General features: G+C 42.9%; 2 protein-coding genes across 3 annotated transcripts in view; both read right to left on the bottom strand.

The window, feature by feature from the left end:
* LOC138201077 (cyclic AMP receptor-like protein A) overlaps positions 1-15,658 on the bottom strand; it is a 53,846-nt gene extending 38,188 nt beyond the window's left edge. The window contains exons 1-8 of one of the 2 annotated variants that reach the window (XM_069154204.1): positions 15,501-15,658; positions 11,294-11,346; positions 9,985-10,039; positions 8,766-8,822; positions 8,578-8,638; positions 5,577-5,664; positions 2,085-2,174; positions 1,529-1,567 (exon numbers count right to left, since the gene is read on the bottom strand). In XM_069154204.1, coding sequence (XP_069010305.1) covers positions 1,529-1,567; positions 2,085-2,174; positions 5,577-5,664; positions 8,578-8,638; positions 8,766-8,822; positions 9,985-10,039; positions 11,294-11,346; positions 15,501-15,581 — 524 coding nt within the window. In that variant the 5' untranslated portion in view covers positions 15,582-15,658. Of the gene's footprint in view, positions 1-1,528; positions 1,568-2,084; positions 2,175-5,576; positions 5,665-8,577; positions 8,639-8,765; positions 8,823-9,984; positions 10,040-11,293; positions 11,347-15,151; positions 15,376-15,500 lie in introns of those variants that run through there. The other variant, XM_069154205.1, reaches the window with a different exon arrangement.
* Positions 15,659-18,148: 2,490 nt separating this feature from the next.
* LOC138201078 (mid1-interacting protein 1-B-like) lies at positions 18,149-20,035 on the bottom strand. Its single transcript, XM_069154206.1, has 2 exons — positions 19,921-20,035; positions 18,149-19,756 (listed from the first exon to the last, which is right to left on the bottom strand). The coding sequence occupies exon 2, from the start codon at positions 19,404-19,406 to the stop codon at positions 18,891-18,893; it is 516 nt and encodes a 171-aa protein (XP_069010307.1). The 5' UTR covers positions 19,407-19,756; positions 19,921-20,035; the 3' UTR covers positions 18,149-18,890.
* Positions 20,036-25,222: the final 5,187 nt, after the last annotated feature.

Here is a 25,222-nt window from a genome sequence, read left to right on the forward strand (position 1 = left end):
ACCAAAGATAAAGATTCCTCCTTCGGGAACGTTGAAACTCTGTGATTTTGTGCAAAAATCCCCCGAGCGCGTGTTGATACGTCAATCTGGACCGAAGCGGCGGTCTGATCGAGTGACTGATAAATTATCCATCCTAAAAGCAACACGCCGAAAACATCCCGGTAATTACGAGCTTTTCATTTGTGAATGTCCTTTTTTGTGAATGTTGTTTCTCAGCGGTATGTCAGACCGGAGCCCATGAAACACCGACGGGGACCTCTAAGAGCGGTGACTCAGCTAAGCTCCAGCGCTTCCAATTGCTGACTCAACCCCTGAAACTCTGCACCTCCATCACACGCCGCTGTCCTCTGCTCTTCATTCTCCTTCCTCTTTCATCCCCTTTCACACCCTCCTCCTCCTCCTCCTCCTCCCCTGCCTCCTCTGTTCTGTCTGCGCGCTTCGCTGAACTCTGATGAAGACACACTACGGGGCGTGGGCAGAGACGAGGACAATCTATTTCTCTGACTCCTTTCCTTCCCGTCCTGCTATGCCGCCCCTCTTTCCTTCTCCTGCTGAGTAATTCCCCGGCTCTCTAACTGTATGGCGTATGTCACCCATCCCGCCTTTTTCCACTTTTCACCTTTAATACCGCAACCTCTGCCCTCTGACGAGCTGTCAGCTGGCTGTGTGTATTCGAGTGTACGTGGTTTTTTTTTTGTTTTTTTTCCTTGACTGGTGCTGCCTTGGCCTCTAATCTCTCGTCTGGTTTGATGTAATTAGAGCTAATGAAGATTCCCTGATCCTCTGAGCGGCTCGTCCCCCAGGGCCACGACAGCGTGGAAAACTAGAGAGAGCCTGGGAGCAGAGGAGCACTGATAAAAGAGACACGGGCTCGTTTAGCACAGCTGATAGTGATGTGTTGTTCTCCCTGTGTGTGTGTGTGTGTGTGTGTGTGTGTGTGTGTGTGTGTGTGTGTGTTTGTCTGCGTGAGTCTTTTTCTCGGTGTATGTGTGTGCTTATTTGTTTAAAAAGATTGATTCCCTGCTGATGCTGCGAGCAGCAACGCGATTACCTTGGCTCATAGCGAAGTGTTGTTGTGTGTGTGTGTGTGTGTGCGTGTGTGTGTGTGTGTGTGTGTGTGTGTGTGTGTGTGCGTGTGTGTGTGTGTGTGTGTGTTAAGTGTCTGCACCGGGGGATTGGCAGCGCCCTTGCAGACTTAGGGCCAGTTGCAGAAAGCAGCAGACAGGCGTAATCCTTCATAGCCGTCCTAAACACTTAAATACACAGTGTAGCAACTCCCCCAAATCTGACAAGGCAGACATGGGCACATCCACACACCCCCCCCCCCCCACACACACACACACACGCGCGCGCACAGGCACACGCGCACACACTTCTTGGCCTTGCACCAAGAGGGGAAAAAACCCCGCAGGCTCCCCTGACATGCAACCCTTCACATTTCCCCGCAGAGACAGCCCTCCTCCTCCCTCCTCCTCCTCCCCCCCAGTGGGGGGAAGCTTTGATGGCGGCGCTGAAAGGGTCTACTTACATCCCAAATCTCCAGGCTACGTGATCGTCTGTGATCCAGCTGGGGAAAGAGAGAGAGAGAGAGAGAGAGAGAGAGAGACAGAGCGAGGAAAGAGAGAGAGCGATGAGGGGGTTACAAAGGAAAAGGGAGAGCATGAGCGGAAGAGGGACTCGTGTGACTGCGGAGGGGAAAAAGCTGCGCAGCTGTAGCTATTAATAAGCCGAGAGTGGAAAGAGAGAGCCGAGCCCGGAGATTAAGGCTCTGTCCCAATTCTCATTCCACCGCCTCCTCTTCTCGGCCTCTTCCCCTTTTCCTCACCCCTTTAACTGCCCGCCAAACAAATAATGCCTTTCCTATACACCGCAAGAAGCGGAGCGTGTGAGGAGGCGTTTTACCGAGATCAGATTTGCTGATAATTGCCAATTTTTATGACGGTAGGCGCCTGTCTGGAGCTGGAAGGAGGCCAGTGCTGTGGCCTTCCTTGAAAGGAACAACATTTAACAGAAACTACACAGTCTCAAGCTGACAAAACAAAAAAGAAAATGACAGTGGAGCTGGAAGGTTAGGCTGTACTCACCACCAGGCTCCCGCAGGGCCGTAGTAACCCCTAAGCAGCGGCAAGGTGGCCATGACCAAAGGCACCCCCCACGCCATCAGATGGTACAACCTGATAAAAAGCAGACATTTATTTCATTATATGCTCTACTCCTTAGTAAAAAAAAAAAAAAAAAAAAAAAAAAAAAAAGGGTAAATAAATCAATTCTGTTCTTCACTTCATCCCTTTGTTGGTACTCGCATCGGGGTCATTTTTCAGGTGCAGACAAATGTCTATACAGCCAGACAGCCAATTACTCATGGTAATATAAACCATAATTACCCTAACTGTTGGGGAGAATCTTATTTTCAGAAGAAATGTCTGCATCAGAACCAACGAGGATGCGGATTCTCACTCGCTGGATCCAAGTGAATACAAAATTTGTGTACATAACTGACTAAACTGCAAAAATAGTCGAGTAGTTTTAAAAGGGAAAAGTTTTGGAAAGCTGGGAAAGGCTTGTACTGGTCATCACTATGATATGATAGCATCAGTGAGGGCCTTCTAAGATGTGTGTGTGTGTGTGTGTGTGTGTGTGTGTGTGTGTGTGTGTGTGTACGTGTGCGTGGAATAGAAGAGGTGTGTGCTCAGGTGTCTCGGGCGTCTGTGTGGGAGTCGATAGTTTATAGAGCGTACAGCGTCGCCCGGGTCAATAGACTGGAAGTCTTGCCCCCGACTTGTTCCAAGTACGGTCAATCGAGCAGCGGTGACACGGCTGACACACACTCAATCCCACTTGAGTTGTGCGCCCCCCCCCCACACACACACACTTTGTCACTCTATTTCACTGGGGCACACTGTACAACCCCCCCTCCTCCCCCCATTCCTCCTCCACCCTGTGATGGACAGCATCAGTGAGAGAGAGAGAGAGAGAGAGAGAGAGAGAGTGAGTGAGTGAGTGAGTGAGTGAGTGAGTGAGTGAGTGAGTGTGTGTGTGTGTGTGTGCGTGCGTGCGTGCGTGCGTGCGTGCGTGCGTGTGTGTGTGTGAGGTTTTGGGTGACTGAGATGGTAGCTGGTTTAATAAATAGAACAGAATGGCAGGAGGGAGAGAGGCATTGTGAATATATGGACCCGGAGAGAGTTTGTGTTTAGATCGAACATGAGAGGAAGTGCGGCGAGAAAGGAGGAAAACGAGGAGGAAAACGGCGGAAGCGCTGGAAGAGCGATCGAGCAACAGAGCGAGTTCGGGAGCTGAGGAGGAAGCGGAGGTAGAGGGAGAGAGAGAGAGAGAGACCGTATGCTGGTGGTGGTGGGAGGAGGGATACAAATGGTGAAATCAGCCAGTCCGGGGCGTGACGATTGGTGCACGAAGGGGGAGCGGTGGGGGGAGGTTGTCAGGAAATCAATGTCGAGAGCGCTCTCACACACACACACACACACACACACACACACACACACACACACACACACACACACACACACACACGCGCCCACAGCGCTCTAAGAGGGAGACGACGAGGTCCGGAGCTGCGCGCAACGTGGGCTTAATGAGGCACAGCAGGGCTGATATGTGCTCTGCATTTCACACACCTGCACGCACACGCACACACACACACACGCACGCACGCACACACGTGCACACACACACACACACACACACACACACACACACACAAGCTCGTGTAGAAATCTCTCTCTCTCGGCGCAATCTCGGTTATCGCTGCCGCACGCCACTTCTGCATTCCTCCCCTCCGTCTTCAGCTTCATCGGCGTCTCTTTCCCTCAGCGCACAAGATTCACTTTGCCTGGATTCTTACTTCAAATCCACATGAACATGTATGCGCATGCGCACACGCACAAACGCGCACACACACACACACACACACACACACACACACACACACACTTCCCATCCTATGTTGCACCCACTTCAATCAGTCTTGGATCATCCGGCCTGCGTTCTCCATCTCCTCTGGCGATTTGTTCATTCATAAACCATCACGCTGTGCCGTCACTCCGTGTGCCGTGCATGTGCTTGGGCGTGAGAGCGAGGGTGGGTGTGGGTGGGTGGGGGGGTTGGGTGGGGGGTTGGGTTCGGGGGCCAAAGGGTAATTGTGCATGCATGCAAAGCTCCAAAACCTGCCTGCCTCAACACATACAGCTCATCTATGCACAGTCAACACATGACAACCCCACTGATACCTCATCTTTGCTTCACTCTGACCGATTAAAGCAATGAGCCCCTCCCTCTCTCCCACACACACACACACACAACACACACACATCATGTGTGACCAGCCACAAAAATACAGACACCCCCTCCTCCCCACTTTACTCCCTCTGGACTTATAAGAGGTGTGCACCTGATAGGGAACTAGCGAGTGGATTTTGGCCTTCTAGCCTGGCCCTTCCCTGCGCACATAAAGCTGTCTCCTTATGAGTTATACCGCCATTATATTGTCTGGCTTATTGCTAATCAATGCAGGAAAACTCCCATGGGGGGTGGGGGAGGGGGTGGAGGGTGGTGCACCTCCCTTAATGGCCCTGCCTCTCACACACGCATATACACACAGAAGGGTGGGACGGTCGGTGCCCACCTCGACACATCTACCGGATACAACCATGAACAATTGACTTGACAAACGGAGTCGCCTCTTATTTTTTTTCCACCCACAGAGTCACGGAGCTTTGCGCGAGGCATCGGATAGAAAAATATTACACACACACACACACACACACACACACACACACACACGCAAATTCACACTTGTGCTGGCGGAAAGTGCTCATGGGAATTTGAGCGACAGAAACATAAGAGCCACAAAGCGTGAAGATGGGTGGGTGCACGCACACGCACACGCACACACGCACACACACACACACACACACACGCACACACACACACACACACACACACACACACCCTCAACGGCTGACACTCACTCCCTTTTCAATTAGAACGTCGCCTGGCTGGAACAGAAAAGGAGGAGAAGGAGGGGCCTGTCAATGCTCCGTGGGGAGACACATGCTCCGGCAGACCAAACACAGGCAGACACACACACACACACACACACACACACACACACACACACACACACACACACACACACACACACACACACACACGACTGAGGAAGCGCCCAAAACAAGACACAAATATATATTTACAGGGAGACACAGAGGCGGACAGAGAGAAAGAAAGAACAACTCGTTTGTACACACGAGAGACAAACAGTGAATTAAGAGTTGAAACGAATGATCGATTAATCAATGTGAATATATGATGAATAATTATTAACTATTTTGATAAACATTTAAGTACTTTTATACCACAACAATGTCCACCATTCCCTGTTTTCAGCTCCTCCTTTTTTTTGTGCTTTTTTTGCATTTTAAAATACTAAACACTACAAATTGAAAAAAAAACCTAACATTGGGTTGGACACATTTAAAGACACAATGGACCAAATGATTAATTAAAAAAACATTATAAAAATAAAAGCAAAATTAATTTTCCATAAGTTCCCTACTCACATCTCATATCTGTTGGTGCTTATTTCTCTGACCAGGTTGAGGTACAGGTTCAGTGTGATGAGGCAAACCCAGGCCAAGGCACTCCAGTCTGCAGAGACACACACGCACGCACACACGCACACACACACACACACACACACACACACACACACACGCACGCACACACACAGAGAGAAGAACACCAAGGTCAAATTACAACACAGCTCGCTGCCACACAGCATGCACCTGCAAGTGTGTGTCCAAACACACACGGCTGTGTGCGTGCGTGCGTGCGTGCGTGCGTGTGTGTGTGTGTGTGTGTGTGTGTGTGTGCGTGTGTGTGTGTGTGTGTGTGTGTGTGTGCGTGCATTTGCTCCACTTTTTGATAAATGAAGGCCCATTCTGCAGTAATATGAGGGAAACCTGTAGCTTAGGGTGATGGATGAGAGGCGGGAGCTCAAAGAGAGATAATGATGAACTGTGGAAAAGCAGAGGGAGATAACGCAGGAGTGGGGGCTGAAGGGGAAGAAAAAAAAAAAGGGAGGAAAGCGAGGGGGGAGGAGGAGCGGCGGAGCGGACTAGAGCGAGTGTAAAGACACTGAAATCAAGAAAGGAAAAAGACGGCGCAGCCAGCAGAGGGGGAAGAAATGAATGTATATTACAGAGACAGGGAAGAGACTAGAAAGCTCACTTCCCGGTTTCTCCCCTGCAATTGTATCCGTTATCCTTGAGAGCGCTTGTGTGTGTGTGTGTGTGTGTGTGTGTGTGTGTGTGTGTGTGTGTGTGTGTGTGTGTGTGTGTATGTGTTTCTGTTGACAGGGCCGGCCATCACAAAGATGGATTCTCTGCACCAAATACTCAGCTTACTCAGTTTCACACAATAACAACAACAACAACAACAACAACATCCCCCCCCTCTCCCCCCTCCCCCAACTACACACACACACACACACACACACACATACTCACAAATTTATTATACATAAAGCACATTCCTCTTACATTGAAGAAACATTCGGGAATAGCGTGCCGTGGCAAAAAACCAAGACGTCCGACTGTCTATGTCATTATCACAATAAATCACTGTTACCGTGACAGCAAATGCATCTTGCATAACTGCAAAGCAGCCAAAGCGTTGCTTTTGCCTGACAACACACGCCACCTGTCCTGGCGCTGCCCCAGCTACCATCTTCCTCCATCTCAAACACATTTCATAAAATTTTATTGGTGGGAGTTAAAAGCGGAGCTGTGCTCCGCGGCTCCGACCAGACTCGACGCTTCGCAACAGAACAAAGTGCCCGTTCAGCCGGTGTTTATGTACGGCCGTTTGTCCTCAGCGTGAGCGTCCTCATGATAAACCGAGGTGACATGCACCAACCCGGCCGCACTAACTCACTGCCCATTACCCTGTATCCGTCTGAGTGTGTGTGTGTTGGTGTGTGTCTGCCTATGAGACCAATAAAACAAGCCCAGTGAAGAGTCGTATTAGCAGCCAGTCCTAACTAAGAATCTTTATGCTAATCAAGGCTAAAGGAGCTGTTACCGAAACAAATGACAGCCGTGCAAGAATAACCGATTCCGCCTCAGCTGTTGAATCGCAAAGAAATTGTTCGTCTGGGAAAAAAAAAACGGTGAACCTGTAGATGTGATTGATGATGCCAAATAAAACAGTGAAGTCCTCTGATTGGAGGAAAATTATCTCCTCATACAGGGGACGGTTATGAATCACTGACACATCTGGTTTGAGGGCGGTATACTGACAAGTTTGCCAAAGACCAGTAAGTACACAGCGCAGTGTTTGACTCGCAGGAGTTACACCATCACTTCGGGTGTGGTATTCTTGGCACGGCTGCGAGACTGCTCCTAAGAGACGAACAAGCGCAACTACTGTGACTTTTTTTTTTTTTTTTTTTTTTTTTTTAACTGAGGGATAGGACACGCTTGATAGAAACTGATTCAATAGAAGACAGGACGATATATGAAAACATTCCCTTCATAGCCAATCCATGAAAGTGAATAACCACAAACTCAGTGCAATGCAAAATAAATTGTATAGATATACATATTAAAATACAGTGCGATAATAAAAAAAAAAAGGAATACGTAAAAAAAATTTTTTTTAAAAAGATGGCTTTTCATCCAAACAAACGACAGCCTTTTGTGCAAGCAGCTTATTATGACCTAAAGTTATGTTTTAAAGTTAAGCGACCTTTAGCTGGTGAAGTGACGCAGTTCAATGGCGTCTCTACAGTGCGAGTTCTTCTTCTACCCCACGCATTTCCAACTTTGGCCTTTTGCTCTGTTATTTGTATTAATATCCAAATTCGTATTGTTTGTAATGATGATTGTCTTTCATTGCACTTTCAAAATATCTAACAGCATAAATGAATGGAGGCACTTTAGTTGTACATCTTGGGCTTTTTTTAATATTTCTTCTTCTTTCTTATCTAATTTTTCCGGTGCTTTTCCTTGTCTGTGAAGTGTAATAACTCCATGCGACATGGTGATACTTCAATCGGAATAAAATAAATTGAAAATAAATGAAATTGGATTCATTTCCGAAGGGTCAAAACAACCCACCTTGGCGTCTGGCTTGGAGGACTGGTCGCTGCCGATGTATAAAAACGTTTCATCAGCCTTTCTGAGAGTACTGAATTGGGGACGCCAATGAGCTCCTTTATTTTTCTTTTCAAGATTTTTGAATACACACCTGCAGGAAGTTGGTGCAGCCATTTGACCAATAGCAGTGACAAAACATTTACTCATTTAAACACGTTAGTTTATTATTTCAAAATCTCCTTTTCTTTTTTTCTTTTTTTAACCTCCAACTATAACTCCCTACTCGTCTACGCACATTTTGATCTCAATTTGAATGAAATTAATAAGCAATATAATTTTCCACGGTGATATATGAGCTCCTTATCAGATTTCTTTGTTGTATCTCTGCTCTTTTTTTTTGCCACTTAGTCATCTGTATTGCACAAAATTGTGCCAGTGAGTAATTAATTAAGTTTCGTCTTACCAAAGTATGTTAACCACCAGGCTTGGAAGTCACAAAGAGATCCCTCTGGATGGGTGTCACCCTGGGGACGGAGAGAGGAGCAGCACATGAAAACCTTTTTAAAACCTTCCATAAAAAAAATTATAAACCAAAATAAAAGAAATAAAACACACAGCGTGTGTCTAATGAAACAGACAACGGTAACTCACCATGACATATGCTACGCTGTCAAAGAAGGCGGCAACAGTCAGGCTAAGAATCATCTTCTGTACAAAAAAAAAAAATAAAAAAGCCATGAAGGAGGATTCTCTAAGAAAACATCCCGAGTAAAAATGCCAGAGCATTTATATTCACTTAGAGAGAAGGGCAAATTATAGCTCAAATGTTCACTGATGTGGATGACAGCTTGGCATACGCTGTCCCTGGTGACAACTCAGAGGAAATATCACAGAGGAGAGAGAGGCTTCTTATTTCCACTCTGTATAGACTCAACGCATTGTATTTTATTTGAAATGAATCAATAATCCTCTGGCTACTGAATTCTGAGAAGGGAGACGGGGTGCACACCAGATTTTAGTCTTACTTTTCCAATAGAGGTGCGAGCACTGCGGCTGCACACACACACACACACACACACACACACACACACACACACACACACACACACACACACACACACACACACACACACACACACAGCCTTTTATCAATGTGCGTCCAGCAATGACCCTGCCAAGGCTACGGAGGAGGAGGATGAAGAGGAGGAGGAGGAGGAGGAGGTGGAGACCGAAAAAGAGCGCAGGAGGGCCTTGAGAGCACTAAAGACTATTGACTGACAGATAACCTTTGTGAATGGACGGACATAAGGAGAGAGTTTATGTGGTGGAAGAGGAGGAGGAGGGGAGGAGGAAGAGGGGGCGGGGGGGGGAGGAGGACGTGAGGTCGCTCTGTTGCAACCTGGTCCAAAGGTAATAGGATCCATCAGAGCCCCACGTTAAGCTGTCATTTACTTCAGATTAGGAGGATAACGTGCAGCGCTGCTAAACCTGACACACCTGCTGGACCGGATTCAGACACACAAAACCGCGCACAGGCTGCACACTCAAAAAAATATTCCATGAACAAACACTGACACTCTTTAGAGAATTCAAATCCTTTCGGATAAAAGAAGTGGAGAAAGAAATCTGACAATACAGTATATTTAAACCTCGTCAATTGGAGCAGGGGAAAAGCACAAGACAGCAGCCGCTATCACAGAATGACCATGAGACAATTAACTCCGCAATTCATTAATCTGTGCATTTTAATTGGGATCCAATTATGCCAAGATTTGCCATGGCTAATTGCACACATTTCCGGTGGCAATGAAGCAAACAGAGATGAAAAGGCTGTGTCAAAGCTGTACTGTACACGGCAGCGTGAATTTACCTGAGCCAAAGAGTGATACCTCCGAAGCAGCCAGATCACAAACAGCATGAAAAGGCTGAGGAGAGATAGGAAAAAAAAACAATCATGAGATTTGCTAATTGAAAGGGTAATTTGAGCATTACAGGCCAATGACTGCTCTACACATCATCCCAGCTCCAGTACGTATCCCTGCAGGCTGTCTTGTACTCCTACTGCAAATGTTCTTTAGCTTGCAGTGAGATCACTGAACATGAAAGCTTGTTTACACTGAAATTAATGAAACCTCCACATTAGACCGGGAAAAAAGCTGCCAAAGACCTGCTTAGAAACATATGAAGAACCGAATCCCTGACAACAACAAAAAAGGCACCACCAAGGCAAAATGCGCTGCGTAACTAACAATGGAAGCTTTGGTATTTCAATATTGTAATTGCACTTCTTCTAATTCTTAACACGTCCAATTCAAATTACATGTTGTTCTGTAGTCTGTTGTCTTCGAGAATAATCATTTAGTTTTTATTACGTATTTTAAATTAAATCACAAGGAATACTGCTGCAGTCATGTCGTGTCAGATCCCTTTTAATTTTCTACCCACTACCTTTTACCAGCATTGCAAACTGTATTTTTCTGTTCAGAAATCAACATCTCCAACGTAATGGACTTAGATTGATACGTTGGCTGAATGATGTTGCTTTTAAAGTTATTCATCACTGTATTATTTCAAAACGGTGGCTTGACAAGGTGCATTATCTGCAGCAGCAGACTAATTATGAGCAGGTTTAGGAGTTCTTTGGAGTTCCTCTAATTTCACTCAGCAACTTTTTAAACTAAAACGCTCTGTGAATTACTCTTAAACCAAAAACATCCTATTATACGCAGGAGTTTCTCCAATCGAGGCCAGTAAGTCACAACTATTAGTTACGGAATGTTTTGTGAATGAGACTTAATCAAGTCAGTCTGAGAATACAAAAGGAGACAGAACATTTTGAAAGAACCTAAATACACAAAAGAGCTGCAGCAAGTTCTCCGAGATACTTAAACCAACCCGTCAGTGCAGCTATATGCATTTAGTGCTTTTAAAAGGCAAAGAATGGTCTCATAAAAGTACTGATTTGATTTAGGCGTTTTCTATTTACTGCACTTTAGTTAAAAGTTAATTGATAAAAACTATTGATGGCTTTATTTTTGAAAGTATCCTCACTTTGCTTTCAGGACCTGAAACTTTTTTAATGCACATCCCTGTATCCCTAAATCATACCCAGCAAAGACAATTTATTGTGAAAAAAAAAAATTGGAGGAATGATTTGAGAGTTCAAAGAGAATATTCACCATCCTATTAAAGAGAAGGTTCCTGTGGCTCGTTTTACTGTTAAAATCACCACCTGCAAATCAGAAAACAGTTTGTTACTTTCATGGCTCATGCACACTAATCATTAAAACAACACATCAAAGCAGTTAGTCTTATGCATCCTCTGTGTATTGTATCCGTTTTACGTAAAGCACTGTGGAGGCACGTTGCGAAGTGCAATACAAACACCGCACTGTCATCATTATAATCCTAAAACTCAGAAACTACGGGCTTCGACAAGACCGCCATTTGTTAAAGCATGTTGTCTGCGTGCTTGCGCGTGTGTTTGCGAACATGTGTGCAAGTCAAAGAAAGGAAGGATAACAAAAAGGAAATTTGCATACACTTCAGGCAACCCAGGCATCAGAAACATAAACATGAGCGGTGAACTGACACCGAAGACAACTGAGGTTTTTTTTTTTTTTTTTTTTGAATGTCACATCCACATGTATTTGACCCATTTTAACATATAAACAGAGAGGGCTGTTAAATGACAGCTGAGTGATATGAAATACATGCAGGCAGGTGAGTAAACAAGGTCAGTCCCTGACACTTTATGTTTCGTTAAAAGCCGCCCGCAACCTGAAACTGATCTCCGACAACTTCGAGAGACACAAGAAAGGACAGGAAAAGCACGAAGGAATGAGGAAAATGACAAATGTGCGAGTCAGTCCTGTAAAGCTGCAGGGAAACTGAAAGGGCCGGCAGTAGTCTGGCATGCAAAATACAGATAGGCTCGTCCACACAATGAAGTGCAACATCACACACGTCCTCGCAACATCAACAAGGACCATCTTCTGTCAATCTGATAACCTGTAGCGTCATGTGTTGCCCTATTTAAGAAACTAGGACATCTATTGTCAACACATCCCAGGAAATTAGACAGTTTTTTATGAAATGTGTGGATTTAAGATTTTATATATTAATTTGTTTTTGCAGTTGCCAAGATTTCAAATTCAAAAACAGACACAGAAGATTGAATTAACCGAGAAGCATATAGACAATTTTTTTTTCTCGAGGCATTTTACTTGTTTATTACTGACTGTTTTAATTACATTTGAATGATGGCTCCCAACATGGTGCTGCAGTAATGTTAAAAAGGCTCAGACTACACACTTCCTTCAAAATCACTTCATAAACAGACAATTAATGATCCTGGTTTTTTTTGTTTTTTTTAAAGGTTTATGGTTGTTCAACTCATGATATGCAGGTCACACAAACAGCTGCATCCTGGTTATTATGGTCTATATATACATACGATCATCATGAGTTGATTTCCGGTTCTCATCCCTACTAAATACTAAAAGAGACAAAACTGCCTTATCTTAGAAAAAAATCGGACTGTTGACTTGGAAAGAGTAAAGTAATTGGAAGTGCAGTAATTTACTTTGGATTATTCAGACATAATTCTAATTTTGTCAAATGTATAAAACTAGGAAAAACATAACTTTTCTACAAGAGAAAGAAAAGTAGCAAATGTTTTCAATTAAGAAGGGAGAACTAGGAAATTTTAATTTGAAAAATGACATTCATAATTAATCGGTTATCAAAACACAGTATTGCTGACTATTATTCAATTTTTTTTTACTAAAGAGTTAAATGACTAATCCAATAACAGAATTCATTCCTATTTACCAACGCTGACAATATTCCAATATAACATTTCTAAATTACACCAGGAGTCCGAGTTAACACCTAAATTGCAAATAAATACTTTTTAGAGTTACAGCATAATCTAATCAACTTAATCAAGTCAAAGTCAACTTTATTGTCAATTGACCATATGTACAAGACATACAGAGAGATCGAAATATTGTTTCTCACCGTCCCACGGTGTGCAAAAGTAAAAAAGATAAAACAAGAAAACTATAAATATGTAACAATAAAAACAGACAACAACCACAATGCAGCTGGGTCTATTTTTATAAAGTGCTGGTGCTTTGCGATGGGGGGAACATGAACATATAATTCATGAATTAATAATCAAATCAATGAGAGCGAATGTATGACTATTATGTCCTCAAAGTTTGACACAAAACTGGTGTAGCTGGCTTCTTCATCGTGCGCCATCTTTACGTAGGTTAGTCAAACAGTGTATGGGACACTGCGATCAATTGCTTGTAGTAATGAGCGATTACTTGTCAGTAAAGGGGAGATTCGGGTCTCCGGGCAAGACAGCGTTGCTGCCGCATTCTTCTTCTAATGAAGCTGAGCAGAGAGAAGCGGTGATAACCTGGAGGCTGATGCTGCTGGCTACACCTACTCACATTAACACGTTCAATGCACCGCAGACGGCACAGATTCTCTCTCTGGCCTCTAATCTGCCCGGCGTACGACAGCCTTGATTTAGCAAACAAGCTTCGACTCATTCAAGTAGGATGTTCCCTAACTACGTTATTCTGGAGATAAGGCATGTATTGAAAGGTTTATCCATCACGGTGCAGACTCCTTACATCAGCAACTTGTAAATTCAGAGCAGTCTAGTTTGAAGTTACGTTTGCGAAGCTGATGGTGTTCGGTTTCTTTTTACGACCTTCTTCAGAGAAAAGAGCTCTCCTATCTTTTGGTCTGTTGTTTTATTGAATTGCATTGTGAGGTAGCTTGCTTGACCTGCAGCCCCGGAAAAAAAAAAAAAAAAAACGACCCTCCCTCCCCCAAAGATAAGCAGAAGAAAATGGATGAATGGAAAAAAAAAAAAGGGCTTTTGCTGCTGTGAACAAAAACAACTTTACAACAACGCAATCAAATGCAACACAGCAAAAAAAATGCCATTTAAAATGTGCTTTTATCCAATATGGTTTATTTAATAATCTACCTTTTAAGTCGTGTTTAGTTTTCTTTTTAGTTCACATTAAGAGTCTGGCTTTCGTTCGTTCCGGTGTCTCTGCAGTCCGAGCTACAGAGGAGAGTTCATTTCACCACAGCGAGGCCTGATCAGCGAAGAGGAGCGACAGACAATTTGCCAGAGAGGGGGGGGAGTTTGGATTAAGAGCACAGCACCAGCGTTTTAATCTGGATACAAGCGAGAGCAGGCAGCCAGCATAGGGACCACAGGAGGTTGTGGGGGATATTTATAAAGGACAACGTGCAGCATTGGGCTGGTGGCAGACAGACGAGCTGGAGCGAGGATTCAAGGACCGCAAACCCTTGATTTAGTAGTCTGGACAGTTGAAAATGAGCACCTGAGCCATTTCGTCGGCTCCCTGGAGAGGAAGAGAGAAATGATGCCACGCAGGAGGAATCTAAAGGACGCTTGTTAAACTTTGGTATGAAATAATGGCCTTCGGTTTAATTATAACCTCAGACACGGTCTCAACATGTCTGAACGCCGTCATCACAAAGTTGTTGTTTTTTTTTGTGGCAGGAGCTCAGAGCAGCACAGCAGACAAGTGTTTTTCAGATGATTTAGGACAGGATCATAGTTTTTAAGTCCCACGGGGGGCGGGGGGGGATTTGTAATGTTACAGTAACATAGCGCAAAAGTGTCAAGAACAACAAAAAAAAGCAGATTTGATGTAAGATGATAAAATATAAGATATAATATATACAAATAGATAACTGACTTCAGTAAAAAAAAAAAAAGGCCTGCGTGCAAACTTTAATTTAAGTGGAACTATCAGCATAACTTACTGAGTGTCGAGAGTAAAAGTATACAGAAATGTCCCCAATCAGTGTTTTACAATCTATCACTGAGCAAAAACATATTATCTATACTTTAATATACTATAAAGCTAAAAGACATAAACTAGTAATGGTCTGATCAAAAAAAAAAAAAAAAAAAAAAAAAAAGCTCTAGTCATCTTGTCAAAACAAATTTGAAAAAAAAACAAACAACGTACCTCTCCGTTAGCACGTGGCCGGTCAATAGTTTTAAAAGATGATGTAACGTTGATTAGTTTCAGAATGACGTCACTGATCAACAGGCCAATTTAACGCAGTTAGCACGTTAAGATTAAATTGTCAGCTCAGTTGTACCGTTAGCATCGGGAAGCATGCGAGTGTCTCACTCCTTTCGTCATCTAATCGATTGACAGATCGATAAACAGCTGATCAGGGGGGGAGGGGGGGAGGTAATCGATCACCGGCAGCAGCGAAGCCCCCTGTAACGTGATGCAGCGAGCTAACTAGCTAATTAGCTTTAAAAAAAAAAAAAAAAAACAGAAGTTAAGACTGACGTCAGGTACTTACGCATCGATAATCTTCTGACTGCGCGTTAAAAAATACGCAACGTGATTCGTTACTCGTTGTCTTTAAGTTTAGACTGTCCATTTCGTGGAGCAACGATTTTCAGACAATTTGGCTCCGATTTGTTTTGGTTTAGTTGTAGCTTTCGTTGCACTTCCTGTTTCTACCGTGTCCGCAGAAGGACAAAAAGGGTCAACAGGCTCGTAAAGCCCCACGACCTCGTGTATTAAAAACGTAGCTTTCGTTTAGAAATGCCAGTGACTGTGCTGTACTCCATTTTAACAATAAACCTTTTATAGAAAATGCTTTCAAGATCTCACGTGTATTTTTTTTTTTTTTTTTTTTTTTTTTTTTACTTGTTGCCTAGTATTTTATATTTTAATATGGCATTGTTACTTTTATTTAAACAAGTATTTTATATCAATTAATCTGCGTTAAAGGTATCAAAATATCACATGTTTACAACTTTATATCAGTTAATCTGTATTACATCCATTAAAGGTATCAAAATATCACGTTTACAACTTTGATATCTTGTTGAAAACACAATGCATTTTGACACCCTTGAAGTGAATCATTGGTTCATCAGTATTCAGTGATTGACTCTACACACGTGGGACAGTTTAGCCTCTGACATTCCCCTTAAGTTTACTGATAAGAATATCTCACTTGACATTTTTTGGATAGCAGCAACATCATTCACAGGTAAATGCAGCAAATGACGTTTCCTTTGTCCTACATGTGAACTGCAGTGGCTTCATTGTTTGTAAACAAGTCAGAGAGGCGGAAGAATTTTCAAGGTGTGTCAGTTTGAAGATATTTGAGGACCCTTTCACAAACTTCATCTGCATGTTCAACATAGTTTGCATGTTTCCCTGGAACAAGGCCTAGAGCAGAAAATTAAAGTTGCACATTTTTAAGTTAAGGGTTATTTTAAATATTGTTCACCAGCTGGATTGTATATTTCTGACACATAATAACTAAACAAAATGCTAAATATATATTGTGTGGCAAAAATTGGCATTTTGAAGTGTAGAATTTGTCTGTTTCTTTCATGAGCCATGTTGGGTGTCCGCGGAGATTAATGTATTAAAGCTGTTGAGTTTTAATTCAAAAGGAGAATTAACTTATTTGAAAATGAATTTATTGCATGATTTTTGATCATTCTGTGCTGGATTTCAATGTGTGTGTGTGTGTGTGTGTGTGTGAGAAAGAGAGAGAAAAACAGTGCAAACCATCAAAGTGGAAAGTGGGTGTGTCACACACTCTGTTGACCTATAGTGACACTGAAACTGCAGCTGTATCCGCTGAGACTGTCACCATCAATTACTCAAACAAAGAAGGAATTCTGTTGTTTCTTTTTCTTTCACTCTGCATGTTATGTACACACACATGGCACTCCTTTGTGCAGACTTTTACTTCCCATATGAATGTCCAGACTACAGCTTAATATAATAACAATCAAACAGTACTTTGACATTTGGACTATTTTATTCTATAATAAAGCTATTGAACTGAAATATGCACTGGATGCATTCATAAAAACAAAAATCTTCCTGAATGCATTCAACACAGCAGACCAGCCTTTCCCCCGGAGACTCTATACAGTTTCAGAGTTCAGGTATTCAAGGTGTTGTCACTTGAAACTGACTGACAGCCAACATTCCTCATCCTGCAGGTCTTTTTTAAAAAAAAAAATGTATCCACCTCTCTCTTTTAACACTTTTATTATGATGGAAACTGTTGTTACAACTGATGGTGTTAAACAGCAAACTTTTTTTTTTCACCTTATGACACTACAGAAAATACAACATGTGGGCTGGCGGATATTTGTCAGTATTGATTGCAGATATATTTGCCAAATAGATCAACAGATTATGGGATCCTTTAGCCTTTTTTTTTATGATTATGGGGTGTGGTACTCCATAATTTTTCCTTTTAACAGTGTTTTTGTAAATACAGACAACATGGTTTAAACCCTCTCTGTCATTCAACAGACTACAGTTCAAACACAAACTGTGCACAAAAAAAGAATATTCTGGAACAAAATATTTGACTGTTTTAGGTGCAGTGAACATTATGATAAACTAATTAAAGTAATTATTTCACTTAAATAGCACTTAATAGTAACAATACACAAACAATATGACAAAAATAATTCTCATTGTGAGATAATAACTGTTTTCAATACCAAGGAGGGTGGAGATGAAACACTCCCAACAATAAACATAGAAAGCGTCGTGTCTGTAACGGTGCTTTTATGTTGTCAGTATATACTGTGGTCCTTTCCATCTCTGAACTTATGTCCAGTTTACATTTGTAGATGTTATATGAAATGACAGTTTATTCTGGAAAGTGAATGCTCGAGTTTTTCAAGAACCGGTGAAGGTACTGAAAACATTTACAATGTAGGTTTTGACTAAAATTACTGCAGAGTGAATGTTTAATTATAACCTAAAGATGTATCCGTTATGATCAAAGGGAAAAGATGAGCTATAGGTATTCCTAACACTGCACCAAGGGGAATAAGAATAAGCAGCATGAAATAAACATGATAATTCAGTGTTTGTCCTGTTTGCTATGGCTTTTTAAAATGTATTTTTTTAATATGCGTGCAGTCCTGTAACGAAAAAACCCAACAAGTGTTGTAATTTCATATAAAAGTTTTTATTTTAGAAACAAATTATCAGTAGAAAAACAATGCAGAAGGTGAATACAAAACATTTGCATATTTTGACAGATGGACCTTATAATAATAATACCAAGATAAATAGACTAAATGACATTAACAACAAAAAACAGCATCTCGTGGAAACCCTCATTATTCTCCACAATGAAGAATTATCATTTGATTCCAGTTCATTGACCATGTAGGACATTAGGAGATCATAGGCGGCTACAGAGAGCATCTGCCTCCTTCCAAAGAAAAGCACAATTTAAAAACACAAAGAAGCGCGTCAGACTGAAAGAAAGCGGTAATCACACACACAGACGAATCCATCTGAACACACCAACATCATCAGCATCACACAGAGGACGCTAAATCTTCTGTCAGTGTCCCCCACAGAGGGGCGGTTCAGATGACACGTCCGTCAGATCATGCAGTCCGCTTCTTCTCCAACTTTTAAATAACATTTGGCTCTCAAACATACAGTGTGAGGTAATAAATATCTATTAAATAGAGGTAAATATGTTTCATCCGTGTATCACAGTTGAATGCGTACTGTGTACAACCTGCAGCTGCCTTCCTCTCCACCATTCAAAATGTTTGTAAACACATTTCATCAGGAGTGAGTGACAGGAGCAGCAACGAGGCCTGTTGAGAGGAGTTCAGCCACTCCAATAAAATAAAAAAATAAAAACCAGTCTCGTGGGTTTCTTTGGTCTCCGTGTTTACTGACCCCATCCTCCAATACCAAGCTCCTTTTTGTACCGCTTGGTGACGGAGTTGGCCTGTTGCGTCAGCTTGGACAACACCCCATGCAGCCCGGTCAGATGGAACTGGAACTGCTTCTCCAAATCCTCGTCCTCCTCATCCTCCTCGTCCTCCTCCTCCTCCTCGGACGAAAATGACGACGACGATGACGCGGAAGAGGCCGTGGAGGCGATCGAGTTCTTGCGGGTATTCATCATGCTCTCCTTGCGCCTCTCGTCGGCCGCGGCGCACCTGACCCCCCACTCGATGTCCCGGCGGATGGATTTAAGCAGCTGGTAGTAGCTGTACGTGTCTCCCTCCTCCATGTCCGATTTCAGGCAGCTCATCTCCCTTTCCTCGTCCAGCGGGACGTCCCGCAGCAGGCTGGGCACCATGATGGTCTGGTCCATGTTGTTCACGGCGCCGATGAAGCGGTTCATGGCGTTGAAGAGGGAGTTTTTCTGTTTGGGAGTTTCTTGAAGCTGCATCATCATCTTGGCGAGTTTTCTCCCTTCCGGAAGCAACGATCCCAGTTACTTGTCTTGTTTGTTTGTTTTTTTTCCGTATGCGAGTGCCCTGCTTTATGTCCGGGCTGATCGGTTTGGAGAAGCGGCTGGTTGTCTTAAACGCTGCAGCGGCGATTGGCTGTCCTGTAAATCAGGCGTGTTGCGCTGGTAGTAGGGCTCGGCGTCTTGAGTTTTCTTGTTGAGTGCGTGTGCCCTTCTCCTTCTTTCCTAAACTGTGGAGACGATTGGCTCTTTATATTCAGGTGGTTTCGCACATACAAAGGCGGTTCCACCAACCGGTTTGTCAAGTTCTTCGAAGTGTAACCGGATCCAGTGATCTGAAATAGCACAGAGGAGAGCAGAGACGTTTGGTTCAAGAGGAGTGGCGTCAAGTTGACGGGTTGGAGAGAATCAGCCCCACAGAATGAAAACAGTCCTGAAAAACACAACTCAGCGATAGGCGACCGCTCGTATTTACGCACAACATCCAAACTTCACTTACTGCGCAACGTTTCCTCCCGGTGTTGTCCTTTCTGCGAGTTGTCTTCCGGTAGATGAACACGCTGGTATTACATCACCACCTCCCACATTCTGTTCCGATGAGCCACACAGCTGCGGAACGCAGGGTGAGGCCCGAGCGAGCTGCCCGGTCTCCATGAATAATTCAGTAACCGAGCCATCAGCCCACCGCTCGGGTTTCCAGTAGAGCCAATCACAAAGCTCTCAGCGTTTCGGGGGCGGGACAAGCCGACGCTGCACCAATGGCTAATAGCCCTTGTTGTATCTCGCGGAAAAAAAACTCAAGCAACACGTGGGTGAGCCCAAAAGCTTTTGGATGATTATTGGTTAAATACACAGAATAAAACTCGGTGTCACCAAGAAGCAGCTTGACATCCTCCCATGTTATTCATACATGTATACAGCTTATCTGTTATAATGACGCATTGCATTTCTGCCTGATTTTTTTTTTTAATCATTAACAACTTTTAAAGGAACAATACATTTATCAGAAATGTAACATACAATGGAAATACTCAAATCTCAAATCAAACCTCAAAACTGTACTTACTTATTGACCTGTGTTCACTTCCTTTTTAAGGATGCAACATACCAAGAGATCCATTGATATTCATCACATATAAAATTTATAAAGCTAAACATTCAAAAAAATGATCCAGATTAGTAAATTATTTAGAAATAGTGTAAAATAGTTGTTACCACATTAATGTGCATCTCTTGTTGTTAAATTATAAGACAGTTATCATGATAGTACATGTATTGAAAATGCCATAAAAATAAAAGGTTCCCTCTTTACTGAGTAGCACTTCCACTCTGGCAGAAATACTGCACGTCTGGTTATCTCTCCTTGGGGTAACTTTAATATAAACCAGGTAAAATACTGACAGAATTTCCAGATTACACTTAAAACTAAACTGTTGCACCAGCCAGTTTCCAGCAGTGATGGTGGAGAGTTGATTTCCCTCCAGCCTTCAGCTGCTTGTAAACATGGGGACTCCCACACAGCCTCTGCATCAGAAATAGCTCAGCATTAGTACTTAGTATGTGCACTGGTGGGAGGACTCAGTCTGAAATCTGAGCTTTGGTAAACACTTCTGGTGAAGGTGAAACTGAACAAACATATTTTTCACTGGGCATAAACAAAAAGAAATCTTCCCTTGTGTTTGGTGTCAAATAAAAACATGTTGGACTGATATACAGTGAAGTTTAAAATAGATCCATAGTGCACAATAAGGGATAGGCTCACAGGAATGATATAAATGAGGCCGGGAAGAGGCGGCTGGAATAGAAAGCTGGTCTGATTGATACTACATGCCCAGGAAGAGATGCATATGGGAACACTTTGTTCTAGATAGTAATGAATCAGCAGTCAAAACTTGTTGCTCAGCAAGAATGGGGAGAATGTGAACATTGATGGTAAAACCTGCTGGCCGAGTTTCTCTCTCGCTCGGTGTCCCATCCTTTTCCTGTCTCTTTTCATGTTTTTCTAACATTGCTGGAACAACAACCTCCTTACCCTGAGCCAGGGGTGGCACAAGTATCAGTATTTCAGGATATAGCACAATGTAAAAGCACCCCATTAAAAGTATAATGATGTATTAATTATCAGTAAAATACGCTCAAAGTATCAGAAGTTAAGTACTCAATATGTGGGCAGAAAGATCCCTGTCAGTGTTGTATTGTTCTGTAACTTGGATTATACAAATTTATCCACATAAAAAATACAATTTACCTTTTAATGTTGTAGCTGCTTGAGGTGGAGCTGATTTGGACTTCTTTTTTAAAATTATTATACTAATGTATAGTTTAATCTAGAATAATCTATCTTTATATGTCTACATTTTTAACATCTCAATATGCAAAGTGACAACCAATACTTAAGCTACAGTACAATATTCACCTCTGAAATGTAGAAGAATATAAAGCATCAAATTGAAATGAACTCGAGAATGGAGGGAAGAAGTGGGATGACCAGAACTCAGTATAAAAAATAGCCCATTACAAGTTAGAGTACTACATTTAAATGTCACTTAAAACAAGTACAAATAGAAAATAAAGTATCAAAAGTAATTTAAATGCAGCAGATCAATGCATCGTTATTACTGATGATTCACACGTAATATGCATTTTAATGTTGCAGTCAAAGGTAGAGCTGATTGTAACTACTTTACTTCAGACTTTCTAACAAAAAACTCACAATGTGATGAAGTGAAAGTATAAAACAGCACAAAATTGAAGTTAAAGTTGTACTCCGATAGAATATTTGAGTAAATGTATTTCATTACTTTCCACCTCTGCTTGAAGTGTGGTCTCTGTCCCACATTCCCTCAATCCTAAATCTGCCTTAGAAGCAAAGCTTCTCCAACACAAATGAACTAATCTTTGCCCTCCTCTTAAGATAAGCTGATCTCAGACCCAGTTGAAAAAAAAAAGCAGGTCAGCAGAGCAAATGTGCACAGCTGCTGCGCGGAGATCAGATAGAAAGACGAGCGGGCTTTGCTCTCTCAACAGGGCTGTCAATCACGGGCCCCACCTCACTGACTTCCTCTATTCTCCTGTGAAAGGCCTTTCCACTTGTCAGAGGATGTACTGTGCCTGAATGCAACAGCAAAACCCGGATCAGTTCGGGAGAGTGTCTCGATTGTGTCATGTCAGAAGCTGAGCATCCACCGATTACGGCGGGTGTCATCATCATCATCCCAGAAGCTTCAAAGACTGAGGGGAGAGAGGGGAAAGTGGAGGAGGAGGTGGTGGTGGTGGTGGTGGCGGCGGGGAGGAGGAGGAGGAGGAGGGGGGGGGGGGTGTGCGCTGCGCTATAGGAACAGGCAGCTTGAGTGGGAACTCTAGTACTTGTCATCACAAACGCATGTTGCTGAAAAGTGTGAGGCAAGGGTGTCTGAGAAGAGTGGGGAAGATGGGGGCGAAGCTCCAGCAGCAATTAGAACAACAAGAGCAACAAGAACAACCGTGACAACGAGTCTCATCACAGGCAGGTGGAGCGGGACAGGCCTGCTATCTTACTTTATAAGGTAGTAAATGAGGCATCACTGAGGAGTGCAGGAGGGAGGCGTGTTTAAGAGAGAGGAAGTTTAAGAGCTCCCTTTGCAAGTTTTTAAAATGAGCTTCATGATAAGATCGTATTAAAGCAGTAAAAGTAATTCCTGTCATGGATTTAATAAGATTTTTAATCTGATTAAACTGACAATTGAGCAAACATTTCTTTTATTCTGAGCCTCATGTGCCACTTCATGTTATGATTTGAAGCTGGTAATCCCTACTAAAATAAATGACTCCTGTGATGAGCAGCATTCAATGTGGCTCATTGGTATATATGTCTATAAGGTGGCACAAATCCCTTAAACAAACAACATTTTGTGTTAAATTAGGACAGAATTACCATCTTGTGGTAATACATCACTGCCAACCAGTCGATTTGCAGTTTACGTCCATGTCTGTCCAGACTTATTTATTTTATTTAAGATATGCAGTGAAGACTTTGTAGGAATCCTTATGTGTCACAAGCTCGGCCGATAAAGCGATTGACAGACGACAATGTTTAAAATATAGGTGTTGCTGCAAACAAGCAAATCACCAATTCAGTGTCTGTGAAATATGGTCACAATCTCCCCATCGTTTCCTGAGTTATGAAGAATGGAGGGAAAACTGAGCATTTTTACGAAAAAGGTCAAAAGTCAACTTTGTCCTAAATGTCATCATTTTATCCTACAAGATATTTCTGAGAAATGTTGTCATAATTAGCACATAAATTCTCGAGTTATGGCCACAAACATGATTTGTGAGGTCAAAAAGATCTTGAACTTTGACCTTTGCCTACCAAAATGAAATCAATACATGCTTAAGTCCAAGTGAATGTTTGTGCCAAATTTGAAACCAATTCTTCAGGTGGTTCCAGAGATTTCGCACTCACAAGAATGGAACGGATGAATGGGACGGACGTGAGGTCACGGTGACCTCTGACCTTTAATCACCAAAATGTAATCAGTTTATCTTTGGGACCGAGTGAATGTTTGTGCCAAATTTGAAATAAATCCCCACGAGGCCTTCCTGATCAATATTCAATAAGCACTGGATAGATGTGAGGTCACAGTGACCTTGACCTCTGGTTGTTTTGGAGAGGTGTATGTTTATTTTGTAGGCTGCAGTCTGTGGTGCCGTTGAACCGTTGCTTAATACTGACTGGTGTTTGAGTTATTTTGGCTACCCTCATAAAGGGGTTAAAAGACGTTGAGGAGAAACTCTCCCATAAGAGAGCCCGGTCGTAACTTTCCGTCTGTGGGGACTCAAACTCACGACCTCAGTGTTCTTCTTATGACTGCGACCTGCTGAGCCATCATGCTATTGAAAAGGGTCAAGTTCCAACAAGAGACATAGAGGCTTAAGGTTATTCTTTCAGGTTTAACACAGCACTTTGTTTTTCAATAAAAAAAAAAAAACAACAAAAAAAAAAACCAAAAACCAAAAAAACAACAACCGTGATAATCACTAGACCCGCCTTTCCGTAATTGGACCGGCTGCACATGAACGTGTCTACGTGCTCCGGAGTCCGTTTTGTGTGTCTGTGTGAGTAATAGCGCTTCCCCGGTGGATGGCTCCCTCCAGCCTATAGCCCATTATGTGCTGTCGGGAGGCGGAGGCGGGGGCGAAGCCGGGCGCGGAAGCCAGCGGCACGCACGCTCCATTAACGGACCCACTGCCGCGCCGCTCTGCCGGTAATTTGCGTATAACGAGATCGGAGCGAGCCCCGTTGGTTGGCTGGCGCGGTGTCCCCGAGTCTCTCCGCTCAATCTCCACACCGCTTTTTTTTTTTTTTTTTTTTTTTTCCGGCCTTGTTTCCTTCCGATGCAGCCCGCAGCAGCGGAGGAGGACAGGAGAGACGGCGTGTGTGTGTGTGTGTGTGTGTGTGCGTTTGTGTTTGTGTGTGTATGTATGTGTGTGTGTGTGTGTGTGCGCGTTTGCGCGCGCGTGTGTGTGTATGTGTCGCTCCCACAAATGCGGTTTCCCCTTCGTTTTTTTTTTCCAAGTCTCCACAGTTCCGTTTTCCGCTGATATACAAGCGCCATCATGTGGACGACGATGGTTGTGATGAAGTCATTTCGCCCAACCGCGAAACTCAACGGGGAAAAAACACGGAACAGAAAATATATAGTGCATTTTTTTTTCCCCCTCTCCCTTTTCAGTCTGCAATGATGGAGAAAAACAAGCTATGGCAAACTAATAAATATGGTAATTTAGGCCAACGATATGATGATATTAAACTTAGTGGT

Source organism: Embiotoca jacksoni, unplaced genomic scaffold (assembly GCF_022577435.1).
Source record: "Embiotoca jacksoni isolate LCO1_2020_lvr unplaced genomic scaffold, fEmbJac1.0.p SCAF_2, whole genome shotgun sequence".
NCBI lineage: Eukaryota > Metazoa > Chordata > Actinopteri > Embiotocidae > Embiotoca > Embiotoca jacksoni.

Excerpts from the sequence above, each read along its gene's own strand:
- LOC138201078 (XM_069154206.1), bottom strand. The coding sequence starts at position 19,406 with ATGATGATGCAGCTTCAAGAAACTCCCAAACAGAAAAACTCCCTCTTC.